The sequence below is a fragment of the Belonocnema kinseyi genome, chromosome 4, assembly GCF_010883055.1.
Source record: "Belonocnema kinseyi isolate 2016_QV_RU_SX_M_011 chromosome 4, B_treatae_v1, whole genome shotgun sequence".
Classification (NCBI taxonomy): Eukaryota; Metazoa; Arthropoda; class Insecta; order Hymenoptera; family Cynipidae; genus Belonocnema; species Belonocnema kinseyi.
The window spans coordinates 98,233,246-98,244,570 of record NC_046660.1 but is presented as its reverse complement, the minus strand read 5'-3'; the positions used below and the strand labels follow the sequence as shown (position 1 = coordinate 98,244,570).

The window sequence follows — 11,325 nt, the reverse complement described above, 5'->3', positions numbered from 1 at the left end:
TAAAGATCCGTTAAAAACGAGAGATCGAAAATTTGGGCGATTACATTACACTCTCATGAATGAGAATGTAAAAAATTTTTTATGTAGGAATACGAAAGTCAAAAAATGGTAGTTTTTTCAAAATGTTAGATAACAATATATTTCGAATAATAGCATTCATCAGTTAATTGTTTTTTTTTTCACAAAAAAAATGCTAGGAAAAACTTGATAAAAGCAATAAAATATTAAATATGTAAAGAATATATCGTTTAAGCGTTTAAACTTTTGAGAAATTCAAATTTCCCGGATGAGGACTGATCCAACATGGCGGAAAAAGCGTGGAGCAGACGCCAAAAGTTCGACGGCGTCCCAAGAAAACTGTTTGGCATTGCGGTTAAGGGACATATTTACTAATATTATTTCAATTATTTGAGTCGGTTTGCTTAACTTAGTGGAAATAATGCCGGATTTTAAATTTCCCTGACCTCTCAAACTTATTTACGAAGTTTTGTGAATGAACAAAAAGAAGAAATCAGTTGCTAAACTGACTGAAGTTAGTTCCATTTTGGAGTAATCAAAGGACTCCCGTTTCAGATCAAAATGTCTCAAGAGGACGATGTGGGATTTTTGTACAAAACTATGAGTAAGTAGTCATAATATCTAAGCCTAAAAGTATAAAAAAATATAGAGTCTTCAAAAATTTCTATCAGAATAATTGTTCTCTTAAAGTAAGCTGAAAATTATTGAATTTTCGGACAAGGATTTAGGGATAATGTGTATAAGTCGCCCTAACATTTTACATACATTTCGAAGCGATACACTAAAGTAAATGAAGGTGAAAATTAAATTAATTTTTATATTGCATTGATTAATTCTATAAAAATAATTATTAGTTTTCATTATCTCTAAATTGAGTTAGGAGTTTCAGTTATTGAAACGAATTTAATTTTATAATGATGTTTCAAAGTAATGGAAAATCGACATTTATATAGTTTATTTATTAATTTATATGCGAGAGAGTGACAAACAATGATTTTAAACGTTTAATATTAAAAATTAATAATATTTTATTTTTCAAATTTAAAATTTGTTTATCTATAGTCACTGTTTCGCGGGTGTTGTATCCAATATGGTCGAGTTTTTATCAGTTTTTTACGTACTGTTTACATTGTTTTACAATTCTAGTGATGTTGTGAATTCACATTTACACTCTTAGTGTTAAAACGCATTTAGACAATGGACGGATGTTCAAATCGGCGAAGCTTAAAATCTCGGAATGATTTTAAGCCATATTGAAAGAGTCAATAGAGAGATATAGAACTATTCCTTTTGTTTTAAGTGCAAACAAGTGTATAAAACGCTTTTTTTATCAGTTTGTGTTATTTTTAAATTACTATTGATCAACCATGAGTACATGTACGTATAAACTTAAAATATGGTACGCTAACATAACCTCAAAATATAGAATTTGTAAAGGTTTTTTTTGTATGTTTAATTTATCTTATTTAGTATAGCACTATTACATCCATTGTGTAAATACTTTGCTTGTAGTTCTTTATTATTTCATTTTAAGTTTATTTAAAATAACGAGATATTGTTAACAATGTTATAATAATTGAAGATTGAGCACTTATGAAAATTTATGATTAACTTAATTTTTAATTATATAACTTCACTTCACAGAAAAAATTGATATCTTGTTTAATTTGGGTCAAATGATAAGTTGTATTACTTTGCCAAATGTGTATACGTACATTCGTGTTAAAAAAGAGAATGTTTAATCAGTTTCTTGTGTGTTATGTGTGCTATGCCGGCGAATTAAAAAAAAAATTATTTAGTACAAAAAAGAATGAAAGAATGTTTTTTCCATATTTGCAGACAAAGTTAACATTTAGGTCATATTACGTTTTGACCATTTCAAATATAAAGAAATTATTAAACATTCCGTTTCTTTTCTTGAAGATGTTCAAAATGTAGTTCAATTGGATTCGGTGTTGAAATCTTAAAAATCTAATTTACTCTATTTAGAAGGCTTCCAGTTTGAAATTGTAGAATATTGAACACTTGGATTTGTACAATTTTGAATTAAAATTTTGGAATTCCACTATGAACCTATTAATTTAAATTGGGGTTCAGATTTGAATCAATCTCTTGAGATGTGAACATCTTAAATAATCTAAGACTTGCGGTTAAAATTGAAAAGTATCTAAAAAAGTCTTTTCAACAGTTGAGAGGGACCCAAAAAAGCGCCGGGTCAAACCAGTTGAATCCGCACAGCAGTCATTACTTGACTTTGACCTGGGTGAAAGTTCAGACGACAGTGACTTCAGAATAGAGGATCATTGTGAAGAATCAGACGACGATTCTGTAGATTCTAATGAAGCTGGGAAAGGTAATTTGGTCTCCATTTTCTAGCTCCAAGCAATTCTTCATCTTTTACCGAATTTTTCCTAAATTTTTTTGGCTTAGTAGAAGAAGAAGATGATGATTCGGAAGATTCAGATGATTCCACGGAGGACCCGGTGTTGGGAGAAACAAATGCCGGGATGACTGTGGGACATGTAATAGAGAAAGCTCGCGAACAGGCGTCGAAAGGAGGCCCCATTGACGAAAAATTGGCTAAAATGCTCATCTGCTGTGGCTGCCTTGGTGACCGAAGCGATGATATTAATGAAATCGTAGAATGCGATGGTTGCGGAATAACCGTTCACGAAGGTGAGGGTTTACATCAAACTTTTCAATTTCAGTTTGAAATAAGTTCGAAAAGGCCATTTTTTGTCAAATAAAGTTCTGGTTTTTCGATATATTTTTATAAAAATGTAAAACTTTCAGAAAAATCTTAACATATCTCTGGTTTATTTCTTTAGGTTGTTACGGCGTATCAGATGTGGAAAGTTTCTCTAGTACAGATTCCCTGTCGCAATCAGCGCCTTGGTTTTGTGAGGCTTGTAGCGCAGGAATTGACGATCCCTCGTGCGAATTGTGTCCAAACAAAGGCGGAATTTTTAAAGAAACGGACGTTGGCAAGTGGGTCCACTTAGTCTGTGCTTTGTACGTCCCTGGAGTTGCTTTTGGAGAGGTTAGTCGAATTTTTAGGCCAAGTTTTTTTTTTTTTTGGACTAACAGACAGACGAGTAGATAAAACCACCCTACAGCAGATAGGGAGAACTTTAACTGCATCAGTTTCCAAAAATAAATTAAGATTAGCATTTCTAAATAAAGTCTACATATTGAATTGAATATTCTTATATAACAGAATACAGAGTGGATTTTCTATTTCGAATTTTCATTTTCAGCCGTAAATTTTTTATTTAAAGGATTTTAAAATTCAGTTTGAAAGACTGAAATAATTTAAAATTAGCAATGTTTGAAATCGACAATTTTTGATAAAGAGCCCTTTTTAGTTGATCATGTATGAATATAAATTATAATGCTTTTTGAAATGAACTATACATTCAGGATTAACGTGTGAATAATAATTTATTCTAAAAGACGATTCAGAATCAGTTCAAAATTTAAGAATTTCCCGATTTTAATGTTGAAAAATAAACTGTTTCAATTGGGAAATCTTGGTAGCGAAACAAATTTAGACGACCGATTGAAATTTTACAAACCATTTTTTATTTTAAAATAACTTCAAAATATTATATTCATAATTAAAGGCTTGTATTAAATTTAAAATATTGTTTTAGCCTAAAATTCGAAATTTTTTTAATTAAGAAAAATAACAATTGTTTAATATTTAGAAATATTTGAGTGTTCATGTGCAATTAGTAGTTATAAATCAAATATTCTGAACTAAACAAAAAACTATAATTTTCACGTTAAAATTTTAATTTTTCTATTTGGAAAAATTTAATTTACAAGTAAAATTGTGCAAATGAATCTGGGGATTTTAAGGAAATATTTTTTATTTTGTAGGATTAAAAAAAAAATTTGAAGACTTCAAATTATTTTAAAAGAAGTTCCAAAGTTCTGAAAAAAATTTTAAATAATTAAAAATTTGAATAAATGTAAAACAAAGTAGAGTTGTTTCGAGAAATTTTAAATAAATTTTTGGAAGCTCTTTAAGGATTTTTAAACTAAATAAAATGAACATAATTTAAGAATTGTTCAGCTTATAACAAAATGTAATCGCTCAGTTTTTAATATTTCTAGTTTACGATTACTTAAAATGGTTTGCAGCTCAGTTTTTATTTCTTCAAATGGAAAATTTGTTTACCTTTAGATATCTTTAAAATTAAAGAAATTTAGTAAATGAGATTAAAATCAAATCAAATTCCTAAAAATAAAACCAATAATCAAACGCCCAAATTTGGGTAATCACCATAAAACGTTCCTATTGAAATTTGAAAAAAAAGATAACAACTTTTTCTTAAGAAATAAAATAATTTCTTTTTTGCACAAAAATAAAAAAGAGGCAAGAAAAATGGGAACACAACGAACCAAATCCCGTTGCTTCTCTTTTTTATTTGTATTATTATCAAATCATTAAAAAATAATCATAAAAATAAAAGAGATGAAAAAAAGAGAAGGAAGAGGATTTGGTTGGCTGCCTTCTTATTTTTCTTTCCTCTATTTTATTTTTGTCCAAAAAATAAATTCTTTTCTTTTTTAGGAAAAAGTTGTTATCTATTTTCAAATTTCAATAGAAATATTTTATGGTGGTTGTCTAAATTTGTTTGTTTGATTCTTGGTTTTATTTTCAGGAATTCTGCTAATTAATGATATCTTTTCCAAGTGACGCCTTAACACAACTAAACTTTCTGGGCTTTTTAATAGCTACAAATTTACACTTTTTCGGTTTCTTATTTACAAAAACATAAATTAAAAAACTTCACGATTCAAAATAAACTAAAAATTTTACTTAAAACAACTGCAATTTTTTGATTACCTACTTTTAGCTTTCTACTGTTGGAAAATGTAATTTCGAATAAAAATGTCATAAAATATTTATAAATAATAAAGAAAGAACTATTTGTATCAATAAATTCTGTTCATCAAACATTAACCATTCTTGACCCAATTTGTCCGTTTTTGTCCGTCAACTTTAAGCACAGGCCACTTTGTTAATTATGCTGGAAAAGATCTGGAAATTGATTGGCGGATATTGTCAAGTGTTTTCTTCCAGAAGCTGACGCGAAAATTTCGAAAAAACCACCCCTTCCCACCCTATTTTTTAATTTTAAAAAAGAATCAAGGGGTTGCACAGCCACTCCTAAAATAACATTTTCTACGAAAAACCGCTATTATACGGATTTTTCTGAAAATAAAAAAAAACATTTTTTATAAAAAAAGAAAAAAGGAATGTAAAATTTTTTAAATTCAAAAAAGCGTTCTTTATAAACGTCTACTTCCATACGGTAAGAACTGGGAACATTTTTATTGAAGACATGGCTAAAGACTTTCCATACGCAAGCACATACAAAAGTTTTGAACATGTTTATCAAAAAATCATTAAAATAAAATTCTACGTGAATAAAACTCTACAGATTTTCAAAATTTCAACCTAACTCAACTTTTATTGATTTTTAGAACTAAATTTATTTGCAATTTTTTGTCATTGAAAATAGTATTTTTGAAAAACTGTCGATTTTCACCCTTTTGTGCTATTTTATCAGTTGGTAACGAAATGTTACCTTAGATAAAAAAAAATCTATTATTTCTGATATATTTTCCCCCACTTATACCTGTTTTCAAAGCTGAAACAAATTTTTTCAGATCAATCCATATAATAGCGGTATTTCGTAACTTTGTTATTTTACGGGTGGCCGCACAACCCCTTAATGATGAAAAATGAATTTTCTGTCTATAACTTTATTCTTTGGACATTTTGAGTCGGAGTTTTTGTGATTTCAGCTATTGCCAAGACCTCTAACGCATCGAAAATGCGATTTAAAAAAAATTACCTTAAAAAATCACGTTTCTTTTTTCAAATTGAAAAATATGGGAAGGGGTGATTTTTTCGAAATTTTCGGGTCAGATTCTGAAAGAGCACACTTGAAAATGCCGCCAAGAAATTTTCAGATCTTTTCCAGCATAATTAACAAAGTTGCCCGTGCTTAAATTTGACAGACAAATTGGGTCAATAAGGGTTAAACTTTGATTCTAATGTATAAACATGCCACAAAAAGATTACATTTTGGTAAAAAGTATAAATAATGAAGTGGCAAATTTTTTTTAGGTTAAAATTGAATTTGTTGCTTTCACACACTAATTAATTATAATAATTTAATGAAACTTCGTCAGAGAATATAGCATCCTTGCTGAAATGTTATAATAACAAAAATAATAGAACTAGGGGTTCAAAAAAACACAAAGTCTTAATAATTATTTTAGTACTTCGCGGCAAATTTTTTACAATTAAATAATTGAAGCGTGCTCTGCAACAGTGAATTGTGGCTTTTTGTCATGAGGGTAATCTAATATGTGAATATCTGAATATTCAGTAATTGAAATACTTAAAAAGCCCTTCACATTCCGCGGTAGAAATAATTTCTATGAATTTGCACGAAGATATTCATAAAGTTAGGTGAAAATTTCTCCGAACTTTTACGAAAATATCTATGAATATTATTTTTTCATTATTATTCATTATTATTCATACTTTTCTGCATAATGGGGTATACTCTGAGGAATTAATATTTGGTAGGAAGGATTGCGGCGTAATTTATTGTAGTATTTCCTAAATCTATTTTATTCACGTAGTACATGAAAAGCTCTTTAAACATCCAACTGAACTGTTTTTGATTTTACATCGTCTTAAATTTTGCAAATATTGATGCTGAATACTCTCGAAAAAGTTGTTTCGAAAAATTACAGCATTCTATGGAGGTGACATTTTCATATAAAACTGTAGAAAATGATCGATTTTGGAGTCGTAGATGTTTCCATTGTTTTCTTAGCAAATCTTATTCCTAATTCTTTGAAGGCATTTATAATTTTATTTAAGAAACTACAAACATATCTTTTCAAATTGCAAAATTTCGTTATTCCTGGTTATTCATTCAAAAATAAATTTAGACCAAAGAGACTAAATTGAAACCAAATAGCCCTCACAAAAAAAAATTTTTTTCTACTTGTGCTCTTCTTCATATCGTATTCTATCAAACCAATTGACATCAAATTTTATCTAGAAGTCAGTAGCAAGATATTCTTGATACGTATTGCTGAAATATTTTTATGTCTTTATTAGGTTTTTAAATTTAACATATTTAGCGTACAAAGTAAAAATACAAATATTACGTAAATGGTAAAATTTCAAAAACTGTTCAGGGTATCGACAATTTTCGCAATAATTATCGAGAATATGTTGCTATAGACTTTTCGATAAAATTTTATATAAATTAGTGAAATAGATTAGGCTGCAGAGGTGAACACAGGTACAACATTGAATTGGTTTAAAATCATTTAACAATAATGTATTTTTATGAAATCTTTTTGCCCAAAATAAAGAATTTTTTTAATTCCCTAGAAATTTGTGACAACCAGTTCTAATCTCTGTATCCTGATTTATTGCAGTGATTGGTACAAAATTTTAACGAGAAGTCAGTAGTAACAGATTCTCGATACTCATTTAAAGAATTGGCGATACATATCTTGAAAATTTTAAAAAAATGTTACGTATTCAGTGCAAAAAAAGAAAATTTAGGGATGAGATACCTAAATGGTAAAATTTTAAAAACTACTCGGGAATATGTTACTTTTTCCCTATAGTTTCACCTAGAAATCTATGACAACCTGTTTTTTATATGTATTTAAGAAAAATATTCTTTCTAGAATAGTTTTTAAGGTATAAAAAATAAAATAATTATCCGATCATTATTTAATTATTCTAAAGCAGGGTGTCTAGTGACCTTGAAAACCTTTAAAACCTGAAAGTCTCCTTGAATTTTGTTTAAACCTTGAAAACCTGGAAATCTCCTTAATTTTTTCACGAAAATCTTCAATTTGAATTATTATTTTTTCTTTTTTCTTTTAAAACAGTAATTTTATAGAAATGCAAAAAGTAATTTAAATCTGTTAGCCTCTTATGAAAGAAACATCTCGTTTAGAACAAATCTTTCTTCTGAAAATGTTTGTATTCGTCAAGATATAATTTATCTTTTGTTTATTACAGAATAAATAAAGATATTTCAAGGCACTTTTTGTTGAGGTGTTCAACTTATAAATTATAAAAATTAATAGTTGAAAATTTCGATGTTAAATTGTTAATACAGTTTCAGAATTGGAAAAAGGGGTACAATACACCAGATTTCAAATAATTCAATGATTTCAACGAATACAACAGATTTTCCCAACAAAGATTTAAGAAAGATTTTATAAACATTTGAAAATATTTCACAAATATTTCAAGGATTTCAAATATTCAAAAAAGGCGTGCACACTACATTAAAAAGTTTTCACAAAAATTGCCCAAAGATTTCGAACATTTCATAAAGATTTGGAACATTTCACGAATATTTCGAACATTTCACAAAGATTTTAAGACTTTCAAAAGAGTTTAAATGTTTAAAAGAGGGTATATTAAACCACATTTCTAAGATTTCAAAGATTTTAAACAATTTCAAAATTATTTAGAAGATATCAAAAGATTTCACTAAGATTTTTAATAATTTCAATAATTCTAACGAATTCCCAAAGTTTTCAAACATTTCGCTAAGATTTCGAACATTGCACAAATATTTTAAAACTTTCAAACGATTTCAAAACATTTCAAACATTTTAAATAGCTTTAAAATTTTTTATGAGATGTCAAAAGATTTCACAAAAGTTTCAAAGATTTCTTAAAACATAAAGATTTCAAAACAGTACGAGAATGTCCAAGATTTCAACAAGGGCACAGTACACCAGATTTCAAGGATTTCAAACCATTTCAAGGATTTTAAACGATTTAAAAATGTTTGATAAGATTTCAAACGATTACAAAAGATTTCTCAAATATTTTAAAGAATTCTTAATGATTTCAAAACATTTCAAGAATTTCAAAGATTCCAACAAGGGAATATGGTACACCATATTTCAAAGATTTCAAAACATTTAAAAGATTTTTAATGATTTCAAAAGGTTTCAACAAATTTGAGAGGATTTGAAAAAGTTTTAATAATTTCAAACGAACAGAAAAGATTTTACGAACAAAGATTAAAGAGACATTTTTTTAATATTTCAAAGATTTTATAAAGATTTCACAAAGTTTTTGTAGATTTCTTAGCTTTCAAGGACTTAAAAGATTTCAACAAGGGTACAGTACACCAGATTTCAAAGATCTAAAAATACTTCAAATATTTTAAACGATATCAAATTTTTTTATAAGATTTCTAAAGATTTTAAATATTCCAGTGATTTTAAATGATTACAACAGAATTGATCAGGATTTCAAAATAATTTCAAAATATTTCAAAGATTTTAAGCGATTTCAAAGGTCTTCAACACATTAGAGAAAATTTAAAGACTTCAATGATTTTAAACACAAGCAAAAGATTTCGCAAACGAAGATTAAAAAAAGAGTTTACAAAGAGTTCAAGAATTTTAAAGATTTTACAAAAGCTTTGAAAAATGCCAAAAGATTTCTCAAAGATTTCACCGAAATTTCAAGCTTTCACTAAGGTTTGCAATACTTCACAAAGATTTCAAAAACATTACAAAGATTTAAAAATATTCCTAAAGATTTAACAAAGACGACTCATATTCGCAAAAAATTAAGAATTTGTTTATTTACGATTCGGCTTTGTTTAGAAATTTTTGGCCAATAAAAAATGAAATGGCTCATTTTTTACATGTATGACAAAAGTTTATTTCATTATTTGATGTAAAAAAGGAGGCCTGGAAATTTTTGATTTCTTGAACTGGAAAACCTGGAAAAGACCTTGAATTTCATTCCTAAGAATCGCTAGACACCCTGTAAAGGAAAAATATGTTTAAAAAAATAAAATATATTTCTATAGAATTTTATAGAAAATGAAGTATTGTTACGTTTGATGCATCTGCCACCCTTTGCATTTTAAATTTAAATTGAAAAATCCAATCCAAATTTTGATTGAATAATATAGTACCATTGAATTGAAGTAAAGAGTAATTAGTTTGATTAATTAGATTTTTATAAAACTAGGAATTTAATTATAATTAAATTAATTTACCTTACCTGTACTATTATATTTAAATTACATAAAAAAATTTATGAAATCCCATTAAAAACATCTGCGATTCATAAACTGCCACGTGCTACATTATTTTTGTGAAATTAATGTTGGTGAAGTAATTTGGGAAAAAATATCTATAATAAAATATTTTAATATACTTGTTGTATAAAGTATTCTATACAAATTGTTAAAATAAAATTTATAAACCCGTATTAGACATGATAAAACTTTGGCGGTGTTGAATGTTATGAGGCAAAATCACCTCGATCAAAAATCGATGGTATAATATAATCCCGCCAAGTTGTATAACGTTTACAATGGCTATTTAAAATTTCTATCGGTTACCTGGTAGAAAAAGTTTCTCAATATATTTTTTTATATATATTTATTTTCCCAAAATTACTTGCCCAACTTTTATTTCACAAATTCATGTAGTTGTGTAGCTGTACTTGGCAAATTTCTTAAATTGCAGATGTTTTTTGTAGAAATTCGTAAAAAATTAAACCTTAGTTGTGAATGGATTTTCCTATTTTTTCCTAGAAAATTGTAGCTTTTCATATTCTATATAGAAACTTGTGATTTTCTAAAAGCAAACTATGAAAAACTATTAGATCTTCTAGATTTTTTTGTAGAATTATATAAAAAAAGTGTAATTATTTATAAGTTTTTGTAGAAATTTGTAATTTTCTACAAACACGAGAACTTTTGAAAAAATTAATCTATTAGATTGGCCTCTGGTACACTCTTTTAGTGTCCTAAGCTAAATGTCAAGTTCGTTAACCAATCATTTTTTATATAAAATTCAAAACGTAAGCGCATTTTTTATATTTTTGAGACTACTTTTTTAAATATTAAAAAACTTTCTGTGCGGATTTTTATAGTATTCAAAAATTTGAGCAATTTATCCTGATGACTTTTTTCATAAAACCAAAAATTACCAGAGTTAAAGCATTGGCAAAATTCCAAAAAACACACGAAAATTAATCTTTTAAGTCAAATAATGGACGATATGAAAAAAAGCAAGAGAAGAAAAATGTTGATTTCTAAATGCCCTACAAGATTATGATAACAACTTTTTTTAATTTTCTTGAAAAATAAAAAATTCAAATTTTGACAGCATAAAAAATAATGGAAAATCCAAAAATTACATTTTTTCATGCAACAGTTTCACAATATTTCAAAAATTCTCAAATATGAAAATCCATTT

At 27.2% G+C, this 11,325-nt stretch overlaps 1 protein-coding gene across 1 annotated transcript in view; it reads left to right on the top strand.

The window, feature by feature from the left end:
* Positions 1-326: 326 nt before the first annotated feature.
* The window catches only part of LOC117171020 (PHD finger protein 14), a 27,499-nt gene continuing 16,500 nt past the window's right edge, over positions 327-11,325 (top strand). Inside the window, exons 1-4 of the mRNA XM_033358065.1 lie at positions 327-622; positions 2,207-2,371; positions 2,449-2,694; positions 2,847-3,075. Coding sequence (XP_033213956.1) covers positions 580-622; positions 2,207-2,371; positions 2,449-2,694; positions 2,847-3,075 — 683 coding nt within the window. The 5' untranslated portion in view covers positions 327-579. The remainder of the gene's footprint in view (positions 623-2,206; positions 2,372-2,448; positions 2,695-2,846; positions 3,076-11,325) is intronic.